General features: G+C 52.0%; 1 protein-coding gene across 4 annotated transcripts; it reads right to left on the reverse strand.

Moving 5' to 3' along the window:
* Window positions 1-689: 689 nt before the first annotated feature.
* Window positions 690-19293, reverse strand: PPARD (peroxisome proliferator activated receptor delta). Of its 4 annotated transcripts, none has more exons than XM_083878519.1 (8): window positions 19210-19293; window positions 16441-16529; window positions 6419-6647; window positions 5599-5750; window positions 4761-4899; window positions 3953-4155; window positions 3173-3623; window positions 690-2784 (listed from the first exon to the last, which is right to left on the reverse strand). In XM_083878519.1, the coding sequence occupies exons 3-8, from the start codon at window positions 6546-6548 to the stop codon at window positions 2537-2539; spliced, it is 1323 nt and encodes a 440-aa protein (XP_083734645.1). In that variant the 5' UTR covers window positions 6549-6647; window positions 16441-16529; window positions 19210-19293; the 3' UTR covers window positions 690-2536. The 4 variants fall into 4 exon arrangements, with proteins under 4 accessions (XP_083734645.1, XP_083734646.1, XP_083734648.1 ...); XM_083878520.1 differs by lacking the exon at window positions 19210-19293 and adding an exon at window positions 19189-19207; XM_083878522.1 differs by lacking the exon at window positions 16441-16529 and having other exon boundaries at window positions 19210-19251.
* Window positions 19294-19718: the final 425 nt, after the last annotated feature.

Raw genomic sequence — 19718 nt, forward strand, 5'->3', positions numbered from 1 at the left:
ATGTGCCATGGAGTATAGTGATGTAGATTTTAGAATTGGAAATAGGAGGGAATTTATGGGAACTATTGATGAATATGTATTAGCCTATAGTATACAAGTTTAGTTTGAATTGCTCCGTTTTGTACTTGAGGTAGGGTGAGAAGCCCTCCCTATACCCTGGTCGGTTTTGCTTATGCTTTATCCAAACCTCAATCATACTTAATTAGTTACTGCCAAATATATATATTTGAATATATTTATTAGATTGTATTCATTTATATCAAATTGTTATTCAATTAAATTGCTGCTAACTCAATAGACCTAGCTGTTTGACATAATTTATAACACTCAGGTGTTACACCACAGCCAAGGGCAGTGTCCTAGAGCTCATTGTTCCCCTTCTCGGGGTGTTTTCACCTCATTTCCAGCTCCACCCGCAGCATTTGGGGCAGGAAGCACCCAAATCTGAGGCTGAGATCCTTCTCAGGACTGGCTCTTTTGGCTGCTTTAGGTTTGCAGGCAAGAAAACCACATCAGGTACGAGATCTGGGAATTACAGAACCCCAGGAATCATGGCAAATCCCTGGAAATCACAGCAAATCCCAAAGCCTCTGCTGGAAATCCTCCCACGGACCGCACCCCCTAAGTGCTGAGAAAAATCCCACAAAGACAGGCTGGACGCTCAAAGTTTCTTAAATATTTAGTTCAGATTTATTTAAAGTCAAGTCAGTTTGTGGACACTATTTATATTATTAAAAACACTTGGAGGTTTGTACTTCTAGCAAAAATATACATTTCAGTTTTGAGGGTTGTTATACTGTCGAGGAAGGAAGAGCAAAAAGTTTCCCAGGTGATGGGCACGAGTCCTGCATTGCGGCCGGGGTGGGGACACCTTTTGGGAAGGACAAATCCCCCGGGACTCCGACCAGCACACGAGTGTCTCCAGTGCCTTCCCCCAGAGGGCTTCAAAGTGCTTCAGAAACGGTAATTCCCAACATCCCTGCGAGGTAGGGAAGGGAGGGCTGGGCAGGGAAACTGAGGCACGGCAAAAGGAGTGGAGTGTGGCAGCAGGGGGAGGTTTGGGACCAGCCAGCCCTGTAATGGGGAGGGAAAGCCCAGTGCTCTTCCCCTTTGGGTTTTAAAGGAATTATTGCACCAGGGAAATCTGCTACCCTGAAGAGGAGGAAAGTAAAATAAAACCAAGTAATTTGCTCCCACAACGCCTCCTAGGGAATATCAGTATTTTAATAAGGCTGCTCAGGACACAGGGGACTACGAGCTGCAGACAGGGAAGTGTCTCTTCTTAATGAGACACCATTATCCTGAAAGGGAAACCGAGCCCTTCCCAGGTCCATCCTCCCCCTGCCCGGAGCCCAAGTGACACAGTCCCCACACCAGGGCCTGGCCTGGTCCAGGCAGCTCCGTGGTGTTTCACTACAGCTGTGAGAAGTTGTGAGGTAAAGTCCCAGAATGGTGCTGGGTTCAGGCAGGCCCCCAAGCCTGGAGCTGTTCCCACTCTTGGGAACAGTGGCAGAGGAGGACTGGCTGCTTCCCTGACATAGCCACACTCACTGGAAGCTCCTGCTCATTGTGAACATCCCAACCACCCCCGTTTATAAATCCTTGGCATTTACAGCTGCAAAGCTCTCTGCAACCACTGCACTAACAGATCCTCATGCTCCTGCTCTGAGCAGACAGCATGTGATAATCCAGGTCCCTTTCACAGAGGGGAAACTGAGGCAGGACACCAAACCCTGACCAGCTCAAGGCCCCTGACCCTCCACACACCTTTTTTGTAGCTCACATCTGTGCAGAACAGCCTGTGGAAGCCACAGATTCTTGTGCCTTTGCTCTGAAGGTGAATTTTAAGGAGTCAAATCCTTTCCCTCCTACTTCCCCATCCCAGCCTCTCTCATAGTGAGATGCCAATAGACACGTTCCCTATGGAATGAGGGTGCCAGGGAGCAAAGGCTCCCACACAGCACCTGGGAAGGCAGAGCTCACAGTCCTGCTGGGAGACAGGAACACACTGCAGAGCACAGGAGGGGCTGCAGCTGAGGGTCTCCACTGGGACAGCCCTACCCATGTTCAGATACTCCAGAGCTTTTCTTTGGGAAAGACAGAAACATCCTTTCATCACACTGTCCCAGACTCCATGGCTCAGGACCACATCTTCAGAGTGCAAACAAACAAGAGAATACAGACACACTGTAAGTGCTGGCCCTGCTGGCCCCTGGGGACTCGAGGTGCCACAGTGCCCTCACTGCCTGAGCCATGTAAACTGGGTGGCTGCTCCACTCCAGGAGCAGCCAGAGCTGGGCCATAGGAATGGGAACAGCAGCTTTGCAGATTTGTTAGTGTGTGTTAAGGAAGCCCTGGCCGAGCAGGAAGTGTCTGCAAATCCTGACGGCATCTTGCCCTATGTACCGTATGTCAGGGTCACAGAGAAAAGAGTTTCCAGTAGGAGAAATGGAAGACACTGGGAAGGGTTTTCTTTGTTTCTGTACAAAGAGTCTTGATGGGAATCCATGGCTTCATTCTCATAAATAACAGGTCCTTAGTACATGTCCTTGTAGATCTCCTGCAGAAGTGGGTGCAGAGATGTCTCTGTCTCTGTCTTCTTGATCTTCTGCACCAGCTGGGCGTGCTCTGTCACCAGCTGTCGCAGGTCAGCCATCTTCTGCAGCAGCTTGGGGAAGAGGTACTGGGCATCCGGGTGGTTGGACTGCAGGTGGAACTCCAGCGCTCGTAGGATGTTGTCTTGGATCTCCTCCACCTGCTTCACGTTCATCAGGCCGGGGCGGTCTGTGGAGAGGAAACATGGTAGCTGCAGGGTCATGATGCAGCTCTCCAAAGTACATGCTGCTCCTGGGGAAAGGGAGCCAGGGACTGTCACCCACCCACTGTGACTTCAACCTCATCAGCTAGAAAGGGGAGAAGTGTGCCCTTGGACAATGTATCCCACAGCAGCACATGAGGAGATGCCACTTCTACATTCCTTGCTGTTGGTCCAAGCTTGCCAGGCATCACTGCCACAGAGAAGCTTTGGTTTTGGATGTGTTCAGCTCTTCTCTCATGCCCCCGAGACATCCCTGGCTGACCTCAAGCCCAGCTGCAGCTCAGCTCCCCTAGTCCCTCCTCTAAGTAAGGAGGATTCTTCCTGACCCTGGCACAGCCGAGGGCACCCGCTCACCTCCGCACAGGATGATGGCAGCCACAAACAGGGACAGGTCACTGTCATCCAGCTCCAGCGCGTTGAACTTCACAGCAAACTCAAATTTGGGCTCCATGATCTCATTGAAGGGCTTGCGCAGGCTGCGCAGGAACTCGCGGGTCACAAAGCCGTTCCCGTTGGCCACCAGCAGCCCATCCTTGTTCATGATGGAGGCCAGCATGGCAAAGATGGCCTCGTGCACCCCGTACTTGAGCAGAGTCACTTGGTCGTTCAGGTAGAGGCCTATGAAGCTGGGGATGCTCTTGGCGAACTCGGTGAGCTCCCGCACGGTCTCCACCGTGGTGCACTGGCAGCGGTAGAAGACGTGCACCCCGATCTCCTTGTAGGGGGGAATGCCATTCACCAGCTGCTTCCACACCAGCCCCTTCTCTGCCTGCCACAAGGTGTCCATGTCATGGATCACAAAAGGCTGCTTGAACAAGAAGCAAGTTAGGGAATCTGCTGGTGGGGGAGAGGTGCCAGCTCTGCTCAGGACAGTCATGTTTGTCTGCCTGTCCCTGTGTCCTGTCTCTGGGGCTGACAGTACCCAGGCAGTCTGCGCCCACCCACCACAGCACAAGTGTGCAGAGCAATGGGATTTTTCCCAGCAAGGGGCAGGACATGAAGAGCCCACCTGGCTGCAGGTGGGAATGATGCATGTGGAACAGCTACAGCCACAAGGAGACATGCAGCATCTCCCAGAGAACAGTCCCCCATGCTGGCCATTGCCAACCCCACCTGCCCTGGGAGGGAACTTACTGGAGTGCTGCTGGCCTTCCCAGTCAGGATACCTCTTGCCTTCTTTTTGGTCATGTTGAAATTCTTCAGGTAGGCGTTGTAGATGTGCTTGGAGAAAGCTTTCAGGTCAGCCACCTGTGGGTTCTGGCAGCTGATGTCACTCGCTGTCAGCCCTGCCACCAGCTTCCTCTTCTCTGCCTCTGGCATGCGCCCGAAGCGGATTGCTGGGGGGCAAAACTGGGAGTCAGGACAGCAGGGGGACCCCAGGAGATGCATCCAGAGAGGCAGCCACTGCAGACTGACAGGTCTGCTGGAGAACAGTTTGTTCTGTCACTGCAGACAGACAGGTCTGCTGGAGAACACCTCCAGCTACATGACACAATCCTTCTCCAGGCTGCAGCTTCTCCAGATTAACACTTTCATGAATCAGCCACTGGTGCTTCCTCACACCAGACTCCCATCCCATACCTCTGGGCTCTTACACAAATCCTGCTTCCCACATAAACACCTTTGCTTGTCTGGGTCTGAGATTCTTATACCTGTAGTCTAAAAGTCCCAGTATCAAAGAACAATTTGTGTGTCCAGTTCCCTCTGGGCCAGTCCGTAAGGGACAGCCATGAGCCAGCAGCTGTACTGCATGATGGGAATGAACAGCCCCTTCTTATACAGGAAAAGGGGAAGAGAAGTCAAATGCTTGAAGCACTGGGTTTGAATGATCCCCTAGCAAGAAGAGCCATGGGCTAAAGCACAGCAGGCCATGGGCACCCTTCACAGGAGGGCAGCTGGCCCTCCAGCCCTCATGCTGCCCACGGGCAGCAGTGACACTCACCGTTGTGTGACATGCCCAGAGAGAGGCATTTCTGGAAGCGGCAGTACTGGCACTTGTTTCTGTTCTTCTTCTGAATCTTGCAGCTCCTATCACACTTCTCGTACTCCAGCTTCATGCGGATCGTCCGGCGGAAGAAACCCTGTGGGCAGAGAGCAGGGGGACATGGAGCAGCAGTGCCTATGGTTTGGGCTCAGGCTGGTTTGTTATCTCCAGGAGCTTCAGGGAGATTCAAGGGGGTGAGGATGGGGAGTCCTGGCTCTCTCTGATGCAAGCAGAGTCTCTGTCCCAGGGAGAGGTCATAAGGTGGCAGAAAGGGGAAGAGGAAGAATTGTGGGGGCACTCCATGCCTGGTGCTGTGACTGTGCCAGCAGTCCACAGAGGGGGATGGAGGAACAAGCCATGGGCCAACCCCAGCCTGCAGGAATGTCTGGCAGGACCTGTGCTGCTAACACAACCCTGCTGGATCTGCTGCAGGGGAAAGAATTCCAGATGAACATCTAAGCTGCAGCCGCTGATCCCAGGGAGATAAATACACAGTTCACTGCTGATCTGCAGCACAAAAACTATTTTTAAAAGCAAACTCAGGGTCCCTGTGGGGAAATATGGATTTGTCTTACACAGCAAAGCATGACAAGGCAAGATTTGGGCCATACATATCTCAGCCCCCTTCCCAGGGCAGCATTTAATGCCTGCCTATACTTGCCCCATTCTAGACAGGTTGAGTTTTTTACAATCAATCCCTGTTTTGCTGCAAATCTGCTCGTGTGAGGAGGCAGCCCAGTCCCTGGGATCTAACCCCTGTTTGGTACTGCTGACCCCAGCTGTCCCTGGGACTCACCTTGCAGCCCTCGCAGGCGTGCACGCCGTAGTGGAAGCCCGAGGCTTTGTCTCCGCAGACCCTGCACTCCACGTTCAGCGCTCCCAGCGCCGCCTCCTCGCAGCCCAGCTGCAGCTGGTCCGACAGCGAGGGAGAGGAGCTCTGTGACAGGTCTGCAAACACACACAGGGACATGTCCTTCCAGGCCCAGCTCCTGGCCTGGCCAGCTCCTCCACCCGTGGGGCTGAGGAGGGTTTTCCAGCCCTGTCCTGCCTGGTATCACATCTGGAGTCTGGCACCAGCTGCAGGCAAATGCCATGAACAGAGCCAAGAATGCCCCAGAAGCTCAAGCTCCACATCAATGCTCCTTTCTTCCCTCTGGCATTCATGTCCTGGCAATGAAACATCAACCAGCAGATTTTTTAATCCCTGATTGGCCAGCTGCTGGCACAGGACATCCCAGCTGGAACATCAAGGGCTCTGGAGGAGCCTCTTCTGCATCCACAATCCCACCTCCTACAATCACTTTGTTCTGAGGACCTCAAGAAGTGTCCAAGGAAGCATTCCCAAGCACCCTGGGAGGCCCCTTGCTCTGAAGCACAATGTTACCTGCCTGTCCTTTTAATTGCTACTCCAAAACCCATTGCTAATAGTTGTGCAGTGACCTCAGAGGAAGAAATAAGCCTCTCCATAACTTGGAGCATTATTTCACAAAGGGTAGAGATTAAAACCAGCTGAACTCCATCCAAGAACAGATCCTCTGTCCTTGCAGCTAAGCATACTGCCTGGGGCTGTGGGTGCCTGGATGCTCCACAGGATGAGCTCCTGTGGCTCCACTCACCTGTGTAGCTGCTTGAAGGCAGTGAGCTGTCTGGTCCTCCAGATGGGTCTGAGGTTCCACTTGCCACCATCACTGCCTCTTCCTCTTCCTCTTCCTTGACCTCAGGTACTTCCTCCTGTAGTTGTTCCATAATTGATCACCCCTCAGTGCCAAGACTGCAATCCCTGTCATAGCTCTGGCATCATCCGCGTCTATCCAAGATGGACCCCACCAGGCTGTTGCTGCTACCCTGCAGGACATGGAGAGAGACCACTGAGTACCTGCACGGAGCAGCTCAGCAGCAGGGAAGTGTCACCAGCCACACCAGTCCTGCTCTGTGCTTGCTCCTCAGCCAGTGAGACATGCAGAGCAGGGCCCATTCCAGATCCCTTTGCACTCTGGAAAAAACATTCTAGAGGAGTCAAGGAAGCAAAAGCTCACAGCATTGTTTTTAAAGCCCAACAGACCACAAACCAGCCCAGATGCCACCCAGTGATCAGAGGTCCCCAGCTTACAAATCCCATAGCAGAAATGTTGCCCCAGACAATGTCCCCCAGAGCTGCCAGTGACCTGGGACGTGATGGTAACAGCCAGGGCCAGGGTCTGGTAGAGTCAACACCTCCAGAAGGATCAAATTAGGGCTGGCTTCACCCTCTGTCCCTGCCTGGCCATGGCAGAGCCTGGACTGGGAGCAGCAGCTGATCAGGGTGCACTGTGCCCGTGGGTGGAAGATACTGGGGGAGCAGGGCTCAGTGCAGCAGCACGCAGTGGCTGAAAGTCCCTGGCCCGTGCAAGCCATCTACAAGACTGATGGCTTCCTGTTGGCCCTACAGTCACACTCCTTCCCATCAGAGTGCTGCCAGCTACAGCCTTTGTGTTTGTTTTCACTCGGCTCCTCTGCCAAGAGCAGGGCTGAACGTGTTGCTGTTGCTCTGCGCAGCTGCCGGGCCGTGCTCAGCCACGGGGTCCAGCAGTGCGATCCCAACAGCCACACAATCCAACCAGTGTCTTAATCCTGGGTTTCCTGTGGGAGGAACGGCCCCATCCTCCCCCACACACTTCCGTTCCTTGTTTGCCTTACTCCATATCCCAAAGAGCCCACAAAAAGCTCCAGCCGTCCAAACGCTGCAGCACTGGTACCATGGCAGAGACATTCCCACCTCCCTCCCAACCACACTGGATCTTGATTCCTAAACTGACTCTTCACTGAATAATTAATATCTCAAGCCCATCTTATGTAAAGTTCCATCCACTTCCTTAAGAGAGTTATTTTTAAGTGGAGAAATAGCCATCGGGAAAGTCACTGAAATCCAGGTTCAACCAAGAAAGCCTCAATTTGTAGACCCAAATTAAACTAATGCAGGATCTTGCAGGGGCCTTGTATAAGGGCAACCCCAAGCTCTGGGATGGTCTGTGCCCCATGCCCAAGCCCACAGCACAGCTCAGGGCTTTCTGAGGGAGAGCAGCAGTGACCCAGGACTCTCTGGATTTCTTTGCCCTCCTGCAGCAGACCCTCACACCTGGCACTTCAAACTTGAGCTGCAGCCAGATCCTCAGATTGCTGGAAAGACATCAAGGTCAGAACTCCCTGAAAGAGCAAGGAAGCGGCTCAGGGAGAGAACAAAACCTGCAGGTGGAGGGTGAACACAAACACGCCACAAAGCCAGGACACAAGTTACACCTGGAGCTGGTGCTGCACCAAAGCCTGGCTCTCCTGTGGCTGAGGGGGCTTTATTTTTTCCCTCCACACAGGGAATTCAGACTGCAGGACAGGTGGCTTTGTTTCCAGGTGTGGTACATTAGTGGCAGCAGTGAGCACACTGCCCTGTGCTCCTTGGCAGCAGGAGCAGGCAGAGGGGTGCTCCCTTCCCGTGCCTCCACACGAGCACTGAGGGACCATTGAAGGGCTGTGTTATCCTTGGCCTCTGCTCACACATCCCACGCAGTGGGACATGGCAGACAGGCAGGAAAACCTATTCATTGGAGATGGAGGGTAATGAACTTCACCGTTTTCAGGGTTATATATAAATGATCACACAAACATCAGGGAAGCACTTTTGCCTGGAAGAGCAGTTAGTGGGGGAAGCTTGTGGCAGGAGAAGCTTGCCTACAGTGGAAAATCCATCCTGCAGCAGTTTAATGAGCAGCTCATTAGATTCCCTGGCATCCAGCACAAGCCTCTTGCTCTAAACCCACTGCAGACAGAGCTCTCTGCTTTGCCCCAGATGTCTCATGGGACATGTTGGAATAATTGGGCACATCCCTGACATGCTGTCCTCCATCCACCAACTCTACTCAGGGCAATGTGCTCCCAGGGCAGCAGCGAGTTTTTGGCATGCAGTTTGCTCCCCAAAACCCAAAAAAGCAACTCTAAAATTGTGCTTGGAGTCAGTCTTGGATGGGTGTGAGGAGGGGGAAAGCAGAGGATGAGACAGAGAGACAGCTCCACAGGCCTCCAGCTAAGGCTACTCGTGCACACAGGCATTACGGAAAGGATATGGATGTGAATCCCACCCTTTGAGAGTGGCTGGGGAGCCAGAGAGAGAAAAGCTTTTACCAGAAGGCCTCGAATGTATTGTTTATCTATCTCCTTGCAGGCCAAGACTTCAGGGGCCTGGGCAGAGGGGAGCTGCAGGAGCTCTTCTCACACCTGCCTCTCCCTCAGCCCTTCCCCTTTTCTAAACAACTGGGATAGAGGGAGAGGACTGGAAAAAAAGAATTGATCTCACACGGGGAGGCTGCAGCCCCTGCCTCTGGCAGATGAAAGGCCAAGGCAGCCACTGCTAGCTGGGTAAAGGGCAGGGCATGGCCATGCCTGTGCATGCCTTCAAGGAGCCAGCCAGCTGGGCAGAGGGCCCAGCAGGAGAGAGACCTCAGCCCTTTTCCCTGCACCAGGGACAGCACTGAAGCAGCAGGCAGAGACTGTGGAGATTCACATGCTCCCCTTGGTTCCCCTGCAAGCCCTTCAGTGGGAACAGGGGAGTCTGGGAAGCTGGAGCTCTCCAGAGGTTTGTCCAAACTCTGAGCATAAGGAGGGACCTGTCCTGCCAGCACCGCAGTCCAGAATCTTTGGGGATGACAAAGGACAGCCAAAGGCCCCATCTCCACCCTTTCAGCCAAAGGACCTCTCCAGCCATTTGGTGCCTCCACATCCAGTGGCCAAGTTGCCAGAGCAGGAGAAGGGATAACTTGGTCTCCTCCTCTTGGCTGAGTCCCGTGCCAGAGCACAGCACACAAGCTTCAAGCTGCAGGAAGATGGGCAGAGATTTCTGCCTGCCACAGACACCCACCCCTTTCTTCCATTCAGCAGCTGTCACAGGACACTGATGGAAACAAGGATGGAGACTGTGAATTTCTTCCTAAGCATATCCAGAGGATCTAGCAAAGCTATTTTCCTCCCTCTTCCCACAGGATGGGAATGAGCAAGAGGGCAAGCATCTCATGAATTGCTGTGCCCTTGCTCCAGTGCCTGTTCCAAGGAGCTTTGGTAATCCTGGCTGAGCCAGCAGCTTCCTCTGCAGCCAGTGCAGGGAGGGTTTGTTTGCTGGCTCTGGGCTTGGGCTGATGCCTGCTGGCTGCAAACAGCTTGGGCAACAGGTTTGTCTTTCCTAGAAGCTGGCATCTAAGCCAAGCTAAACCATCAGTGGGAATAGTGAGACAGACGTGGCAAAACCAGAAGAGGAAAAAAACAGGAATAAAAGTTAAAAGGAGATAAATCTTCAGTGTGGATTCCTTGCAAGAAGGTAGTACTTCTCCAGAGCTAATCAGGATCCAAGCCTCCAGTTCATCAACCAACAGCTTGTGCCCCTGTGGCCTGGCAGTTCCCCTGGCAGCCAATCCTGCTGATTAGGACATAGATCCTGGAGCCAAGCTCAGAGTTTCCAGGCAAAGCAAAGCATCAAAGAAAGGTCCAAACCTCCCAAGAGTCAAGTCACAGAGTTGATCTGCTCAAAACAACTGTACTATAAAAGAGGTTGTAAGGAATGGCAAAAGGAAACCAATATACCATGGGAGTGTTCCTTGCCTGTGTTTATTCCTCTGGACAAGAACATTCACCAAATTCACAGCCAAAAGAAACAGAAGGAGTGAGATGAGAACTCAGCCCTCCATAGGGCAGCACTGTGATGCGCAGCACATTTTGAATCCACCATTGAAAACTGACCTGAATCCATAAAGGAGATGTGATTGCTGCTGGCTGACCACCTTTTGCAGACTTCCTCAGGTAGTGTCACTGCTTCCAGGATCTGCTGACCAAGTACCAGTTTCTGTTCCTCCCCCTATACGTCAGCTACTACTAATAAAAGCCAAATAAGAGCTGAGCAGATGCTGCAATACAGGAAAGGTAACTAAGAGTACAAAACAGGAGAGACGAACACTGAAAACATGTTTATGTTTGCTCCTGAAGATCAGCATATCCCCACATTAGCCAATGAGATCTCAGCAGCACTTACTAGCTGAGTGTTTCCTCCCTTACTCAAACTCTTGGCCGCAAGGCAGGCTACACACAAAAATAAACTACTACAGCTAGCAAGGAAGAGCCCTCCCACACAGCACTGACCAGGATGGACATTCTGGGCCAGATTCTTCCACTTGAAGCATCTGCTTAGATGTTGTATCATGGCCCAGAGTCCAGTCCTGCGATTCTCTCTCCAAGGCTGCTCGGTGTGCACCACCTGTGCTTCCCTGTGCTGGGCTCATTAAGCAGAGGGGTGCTGCCAGAGCTGCCATGACCATTAGCTGCTGCTAATTACTCAGGGACTTGTCACACAGGGTACAGGAGATTCCCTCAGCTGCCTTGAGCAGCCTGGCTTGCCAAAGTGAATCACACATCTATTGCATGTTTTAACTCACACACTTCCTGGGCACTGAGGGGGGGAAAAAACCCCCAGCTCATTAAAAAGGTTACAGAACTTGCCAGACTCTTTTCTTTTTGTACCATGATTGATGCTGTCCCCAAAACCAGGTGGTGACATTTTGCTTCAAAAGGAACTTGCTGCTGGCTTTGTTCAGAGTGCAAGAGGTATTGCAGACACAGAAAAATAGCAGACTTTGGGCACTGAACTCTCAGCCATGTGCAAAGCAGGCTCTGCCAGGCTGCTCTTCTCCAGGAGTTGCAGCCATCCCTGGCTCCAGCAGCTGCAAGTATGCGTGAGATGTGCTCCAAAATCTTGAGATGGCAGATATGGGAAAGACAGAGAAATCATCCCTCAACAGCTTCCCAGCAGAGGGACTTCCTGCCCTCATCAGGCTCCGTGGCTGACAGCAGGGCAGGCAGGGAAGAGCTGTGCAGTTGTTAGCTCTTACTTCAAGTGCTGCTCCATGATCTGCAGCAAATTTGGTCAAGTCCTCTACTTCCATTTTTGTGATCATAAATGAGAAACCCAACCAAAACCAAAACCCACCACAAAGAAACAAACCCAGGATTTTTGCAGTGCTTCCTTCCTGATCTTTCCCTGGCTGTGTTAGCTCATGGAGACAGCATGTTTTGGAAGTGCAGAGCAATAGATCAGTGCCAAGTGTCATTGTTTATCCCTGTATTACAGATTTTGACACCTGTTTGCAGTCACACTCCCAGGCCTGGCTTGCCCAGCCCCAGGTCAGCTCCCTGCACTGCTCGTGACCATCTTCTCCTGTTGTACATTCCTGTACAAGGCATTTCCAGGATGACTTTCAGGAAATAAACTGGTGCGTCTCACTCTGCCAACTGCTGACTGGTATTTGTGTGTAGTGGTCAACTCAGGACAGCCCAAAGTGCCTCTGGCCAGGAGGGACACGTGGGTCTGACCCATCGGAACAAGGACAGCAGCCAGGAAACAAGCAGGTACTGGAAAGGTGACACCACTGGGACTTCTCAGTGCTGGAAATGGCACAGAAGTGCTGCTATTTGAGAAGATCATTAAGTCTGGCAAGGAGAGAGGATCATCCCCCCACAGCCCAGGGCACAGAAGAGACGGCTGTGAAACTCTGGCAATGCTTTGGGATCACACTGCAAACCTGGCACTCGTATGCCAGAGCTGTCTAGGATATATTCCCCTTTCCTTTAGCATCCCAAAGGCGAGGAGATTGAAGGCTCAGAATTCACTGAACCACTGCAAGATGACGCTTTCCCAAAGTGCTCAAGTCCTCTTGGCTGTACTCCAAGGCAGTCACTTTGCTTAGGGACCCCTTGTCCTCCCAAACCTGAGCAGGACACGTGGAAGGATCTGGTTTCAGGAACATCAGTAATTATAGAACAGGCCTGGTGAGGGAGGAGCTCACAGAAGCAGCAACACCACTTCCCAAGGCACAGTGGGCACAGGGTGTTACAGACTCAGAGCAGCACTGAAATGGAACTCCAAGAAAGTGGTGAGCGGAACAAGCTGTGGCTCTGAACAGGAGCACTGCTGGTGGTCAGTGAGACCAAATTTGGAAGCTGCACACACCAGCTTAGATTTCCCCAAAGTCTCAGGGTCACTGAGACACCAGAAAGTGCCACTGCTGCTTTGGAAGGGGCAATCAGCTCCCCAGAAAAGCAATGGGTGCAAAAAACGGGGGGCAGTTGAGTGATGAGTCACTTAAGATCACACAGATGCACGCAGCCTTCTGTGTGGAGCCAAACATCCAACAGGGCCCTGGGTTTTACTGCTACATTGCCAGTGTTCCCAGATGCAGGAAAATGGCCACAAAACCAATAGCAAGGCTCCTCTTCTTTGCAGCAACAGATTTTAGATCCTGTGGACTAACCAGGAAAAATAATAAATCCATCAGCCTGTAAGTTTTGTTATGTTTACACTTGGACTCCCAGAAAAGTGCTACTTGGTTTTGTAGACTTTAGCAAAATACCCTGGGCATCAGCCACGCTGCTCTGATCCCAGGATGCAGCTGACAGAGAGCAATTGTGCCCAGGCACAAGTTGGATGATTCAGCAGGGCCAGGAACATGCGCAGCGAGACGGATGGAGCAGATTGCTGTGTCTGCTGCAGCTCCCCTTCAGCCACGGAGCAGGAAAACACAGGGGTCCCGCTCTGACTGCACACATCTCCCTGAGAAAACCTCCAGAGAACACACCAGAATCACTTCTCCACACAAACTAGTACAACATCCTCTCAGGGAATTAGATGGGAATGCTGTTTCCTTACTATTTTTGGCCACATTCACACAGCAATAGCTGCCTGGACAACAGAGATTCCCCTGCCTTTTCAGCAGGGAAAGGAGCAGCGACCGTGTCAGTGTGATCCTGCCAAGACTCACAGTGTGCTCTGACCATTTGGATTTCTGCCTCAGCCCCCAGAAAACAAAATGCTTGAGCGAAGTATTCACACCTTTCATAACATCCTCATGCCTTTGGCAGCATCTTGGGGGTCCAGGGTGAGCCACAGAGCTCACAGCCAGCCAACAGCTACTGCTTCCTGACACAGCCAGCTGCTGGCAGCTCATCAGGCTCCTCCAGTTCGTGCTCACCAACAACCCTTTTCCAGAGATCCCCATGTCCCTAAGTTCCACAGCACAAGTTCTACCCCACGGACATGAGAACCCATAAATGTTTTCAGAGATGTGGGTCTCTGACCATCAGCCCTCATGGGGTTAAGAGCTTTCTAGAGTCAACATCTCCAGCAGAATCCATATAAACAACTTTAAGGTGAAAAGCTGATTTGGCCATTTTCAGAAATATCCCAGATTGCATTCTGATGAAATCAAGAGTTCCACTGAGAAACGCTTGTAACAAGTCAGGCAGGATAGGGATTCGAGCTTAGGTTCCCATCAACAAGATGACTGCACAAAGCATTGCTTTTTTTTGAAGCCATCTCACACAAGCTCTGCCAGGAAAGGCCTGACAAAGCCTGTCCTAATGAGATAGGCATGTGTTTCGCAGTAAAGTCTGTCTTAACAGCCCATCAAAGAAATGCTTCCCTATCAGCTCATCTGCTCTTTCTAATCACCAAAACCATTCCCTGTCTCCAACCCACATATTTGTTAAGGGTTGAACATGCATGTCCTGGTTCTTGTTATTTCAAGTTCCAGTTCCCAGACCAGGGCACATCAGGAAATGCAGCAACAGCTTTGGATAATGTGGAGGTTACCAGGCTATGCCCCAGCCCCAGAGATGGGTTCTGGCTTGACCCAGCACCATAACAGACACTTGTGTTTCTGGATTGTGCTTTCATCCTGCCACTTCCTCCTCCATGGTCAGGATTCCCCTACAAACCACAGACTCCCCAAAACTCAAAACTTTGAGGAGAGCATCTCTGTAAAATCCCCAAGAAAGCACCCCAACATAGACATGCATTTCAGAGGCCTTTGCAAAGCCAAACAGACCTGACCAAAACGATCCCAGATGTTCACAAGCTCTTGGCTAAGCCTTGGAGAACACAGACATTTTCCAGACACTGTGACGGAAACAGTGAATTTTAAAGCATTTCAAAAAGTCATAATGAAACTAAGTTATGTCTTTAGTCAGTTCTGCTCTGAACCCTTCCTACAGTCAAATAGGGTTCCAGTGAACATCATCTCAAAACATATATTTTGGGGAAGATGCATTTCACAATCTTCTTGACCAAAAGGATTCATACTGGCACATCAATCATTCCACTCTAAACCCTGCTTTGGGAAAGTAATTTCCCAGGCATTCTGCCAAGCCAAGCACATTTCAGAGTATTAACAAAAAAATAAAACTAGTGCTACAGAAAAATCTTACTTGTCCTCACTATGGAAATCACTTCTGCTTGTCCAGACTTTCCCAGAGTCTCCAAAATTACTGCAGCAGTGCATCTCTGAACAGAGACCCTTCTGGAAAAAGCAGAGATTACTCTGCAGCACCTGATGAGAAGCAGCATCACAGCCCGATGAATCTGTGGTTATCAGTTTGTTCCTGCTCTAAGCGAAAGAATCAGTACAACACAACCACAAAACCCCTAACATCTAAAATGTCATCGTCAGGGCAAGCCAGACTGGGCTCTGACAGCAAATAACCTTTCAGGCATAAGCGCTGGAACATCATCTCACCCAATTAAAACATCATTTGTATGTCAGGTTCTGTTGTTCAGAGGAGCCCAAGAGTCTCTTGTTGTGCCAATCCTTCAGTCTCCAAGAACATTTGCAGATTTCCAGTCCATAATTCAACAACCACAGACAAAATATTCCCCGAAGGGCAACAAGATGTACTGTACAAAAATACATATTTTTCAAAAGGCATCACAAAAGAAAGACAGAGCCCATCAACACCAGAAAGCAATTCTGTACAACAATGCTCTTCTGATTAGCAAAGCCTCCCGGGGCTCATTATAAAATCCTCTCCACACACTGTGAAGATCCTTAGAAGTCTGTGTCTCGAATACCAGAACAGAGATGGCGTAACCATTGCACCAATCTGACACAGAACCCACAACAGCTCAACACCTCAGTCCTGTGTTGAGGCAAACACACAAACACACACCCACAGCCACGTGCAGACAACCTCGGCACCGCTGATTCCAGGAATCACTTCAGAGGTCGCAGGCAGGACGGTGCCTGCCCATGATCCCGCTGACCACCTCCTACAAACCCCTATCAGGACCACCTCAAATCCTGCCCAACTATCTCCTCCAAACCCCTGTCCTGCCTCTGCCACGACCTGCTCAGCTTTGTCTGAACTGACAGACAGCACTGGCACCGCTGCCGGGTTGTGTGTGGGATTTTTTTGGTGATTGGTTACCCACATGCAGCCCTGGATCTCATGTGCCCTCCCTCATCTACAAGAGCCAATTTCAGTCATAAATATCAGTGAAATAATTAAATGCTATGTCATTGTGCTTTGACAGCAAGAGCCAGCTGAGGAGAGCAGGATTAGACTACAGTCCTCGCAGTGTATTCCTAAAGTAACCCATAAGATCATATTCAGAAATTGAACAAAAATACAGTATGGAGTTTATGTTTAAAATGAAATTTCAGAAAGCTTAAGCTCATGGACAAAGGGAAACTTGCTGGAAGCAAACTGCTCTTCCCAGGCTCTCTCCTACCCCTAGTTTTCAGAAACACTGCTCAGTGCCTGGGTCGGTGGCCTGCGTGCAAAGGGGAAGGGTTGTTACCTCTGCGGAGCAGCTGTCCCCGTCTGCCTGCTGCCGAAAGCCACCGCTCGGTCACCATGTCAGCCCCCACAGCCAAGGCCTGGAGCAATCTGCAGGAGGACAGAGAGCAAGTTTCCACGGCTGTGCTGAAGGCCAGATATTTATGCCGCTGGGAGCACTGGGCTGGGTCCAGCGGCAGCTCTGAAATTTAAACACATACTCCCTCTTTCGCACGCTGAAACCCTGGGCCAGGGTGACTCCAGGGGGCCGCTGCCACAGGCTGCATCTGTCCCAAGGCCAGGAGGTAGAGCAAACCCTGGGCTGTCCCAGCAGAGACAGCCCCATCCCCTCACCATGGATGTCACCTTTGCCTTAAGTCACCTGAAGCCAGAGGCTGATGACCCTGAGCTCTTATGACAATGCACAAAGTTGATGCTAGAAAAAGGTCTGTGGTGGCCACAAGGCTGCTTGTTTACTCAGCTTGCTTAATTCACCTTCAAGAGGCTGCCAGAAAGTTCCTGCAACTTTAATGAACTTCCTCTTGGGTGGCTGAAACTTAAGGATTCAACAGAGTTCATTCACTCTTCTTGGTTTTCCTGATAACTTTGCCTTGTATGAATTTCAGGCTAAAAAGAGAAGGAAGAGACTTTTGCCGGGAAAAAAAAATGGCTTATGAGGCTTTGAACTAGAGGACTTAGAGAAAATATGTCCTATTTTTAGACAGTTATGCAGACTAACTGGACTAAAACATTAAACAAAGATGTTGTGAACATGATGCTATTTGCACCCACATACCCTCCTTGACATTACCCAGGCTTAGCTGCTCCTCCCACTCCGACAGAAAAGCTCAGTTTTGTATTGCTGCCCTTGACATGGGACAATTTGTGAGGCAGCTGAGGACCAGAAATAAACTAGCAACAAATCAGCAACAAACCAGCATCACACCAGCATTACCAGCCCCTACCAGGCCAGAGAGCTCAGCAGCAACCTGTGAGTGCTGCGCTGAGAGTGAACCCCCAGTGCAGCACATCCTTCCAGGTCTGACATGGCAGTGGCAGGAGAGAGGAAAAAAGAATATGAATCTCCTGCCTCAAAAGCTGAGAATCCCAGTGGCCTGAGAGTGGTGGATGTTCCCTACAGGATCAAGGCACATCCAGAGGAGGGCACAAGTGTGAGATCCAAAAATATGACCCAAGTCCCTTGGACTGGAGCATCAATCACATCAGGATTTCCCAATCAGTGATGTCAAAGCCACATCCTCTTGAAGGCAGTGATTGCCCTGTTTAGAGGTGACTGAGGACAGCCCAGAGCTCTGCCAAGTGTGGATCCAGCACCAGCCTCTGCCTCAGTGGGGCCACAAAACTGCCCTCAGGAGCTTCACTTTCACAGCACAGCAGGTTTCTCATCCTCTCTCCCACAACATGGAAGTTAGCTTTTTCTAAACAATCCTGACAAAGTTTCTCTTTAATCTCTCTGACAAAGAACAATACCAAAGTCATTCCATCCCCACTGGCACATCAGGAGGTGGTTTTCTCCACCTCCACCAGCAATAAAGCTCATCCCCATTCAGTAACACAGCATTAGCCTTGACACTGTCAACGAGGGCTGAATCACAGGCAGGGAGTGCACAAATCACACCCTGAACTCGCTCTCATTGCAGACCAGAGTGTTTTGCTGCTGCTGCCAGACATCTGAGAATTAAAACTAAATGCCTGGCTCACCTTGTCCTGCTCACAGCTAAATGCCAGGACATGCCCATCACACCACACACAAGGCAACACTTGTACCAGCTCAGCAGGGCATGGAGGAAACCTGCCAGCACATCCCACCTGGATGTTTCCTCTGCTGTCCCTGGCTGACACATGCCAAGTCATCAGGAAAACTCCCACCTCAGCCTGGAGCGTGTTTGTACAGAAGAGGATACTCTGCTGAAGGCAACAAGGGATTTGCATGGAGAGGGCAGGAGGAAAGGAGAGGAGAGCAGAAACAAGAAATGGGACATGGGCTGCCTCAACCCACAGGTCACTGTTTTAGAGACCAACACTGCAACCAGCAGTGGGACTCTGATTCATGGGACAGTTACTGCTCAGACCCCTCTGCAGGACCATGGCAGGCAGTGTCCAGACCCTACAGCACATCTTATTCCTTCCCACAGACACGTCCTTCATCTGGGATCTCAGGGAAGGAGGGAGTGGAATGGGCAGATATGAGGGATGAGAAAGGAATCTCAGATCCTCCCTCCTGAAGCAGCCCCTAACCGGATGCATTGCTCAAGGTCCATCCTGACCCTCTTGCTTCTCCTCCTTCCAGCCCCAGACTCCTATGAGTGCTCGATATCCTCAATCCTCAGGCCAGTTCCCCCTACACCACTCCACCCTGGCACAGCAGACAGTCACACTGTCCCCCTAAACCTCCTCTCGTGTGAGCCATGTCCCGTCCGTAGTCTCCTCTGATTTCCCGAGATAAACTACAGCCTAAAGTCCCTGATGCCTCTCACCTCTCAGCTCTTCAAACCTACAATCCCCTTTGCACCAACTCCAGTCCCTCACACCCCCTGCCCCAACCCTGTCACACCCCCTGCCCCAACCCTGTCACACCCCCAGCCCCTCACACTCCCAGCCCCTCACACCCCCAGCCCCTCACAGCCTCTCGCACTCCTGTCCCTCACACTCTCGGTGCCCCACACGCCCTGCCCCTCACTCCTGCCGTCCCTCACGGCCCCGGTCCCTCACGGCCCCGTTCCCCTCGCACTCCCCCGGCCCCGCTCACCTCACGCGCGGCCCCGCTCACCTCACGCGCGGCCCCGCTCCTGCCGTCGCGCCCCCCCCTCCCGGCCCCGCGTCCCCGTCACCCCCGGCCCCGCGCGTCACCGCGCACGCCCTGACGCCACCGCACCGCGCGCGCCCGCGCGGCCAATCGCCGCCGCCGCCGCCGCCGCCGGGGGGGGCCTCGCGCCCGCGTCACCACGGCAACGGCCCCGCCCACCCCACCCCGCTGCAGCGCCCCCTGCCGGGAGCCGCCCGCACTGCACCCCCGCGCGGCGGGAGCGGGGAATCATGGGAAGTGTAGGCGCTGCCTGTGGTGTCACTCTGGGGGCGGAGTGTCCTGAGGGCCGTCCAAGATGGCGCCGGGCCCGGGTCAGCGCTTTTGGCTCCGCGCCCGACGAGCCCGAGCAGAGCCAGTGACCCCCTTTTGCCCTCAGCAATTGGCACTGCGGCCCCCTCGCGCCTCGATAGAATAGCCCAGCCTCGGGGTAGAGCTGGGAAGGGCTCACTCTGCCCAGAAAACTCGTGCAGAGT

Source organism: Zosterops lateralis (assembly GCF_965231275.1).
Source record: "Zosterops lateralis genome assembly, chromosome: 26".
Lineage (NCBI taxonomy): Eukaryota > Metazoa > Chordata > Aves > Passeriformes > Zosteropidae > Zosterops > Zosterops lateralis.

Bases quoted from the DNA above. Each gene is read 5' to 3' on its own strand.
- PPARD (XM_083878519.1), bottom strand. From the start codon at position 6,548: ATGGAACAACTACAGGAGGAAGTACCTGAGGTCAAGGAAGAGGAAGAG. The intron at 5,751-6,418 runs GTGAGTGGAGCC...GTGTGTTTGCAG, and splicing joins GCCTTCAAGCAGCTACACAG to ACCTGTCACAGAGCTCCTCT. The intron at 3,624-3,952 runs GTAAGTTCCCTC...TTGTTCAAGCAG, and splicing joins GGAAGGCCAGCAGCACTCCA to CCTTTTGTGATCCATGACAT.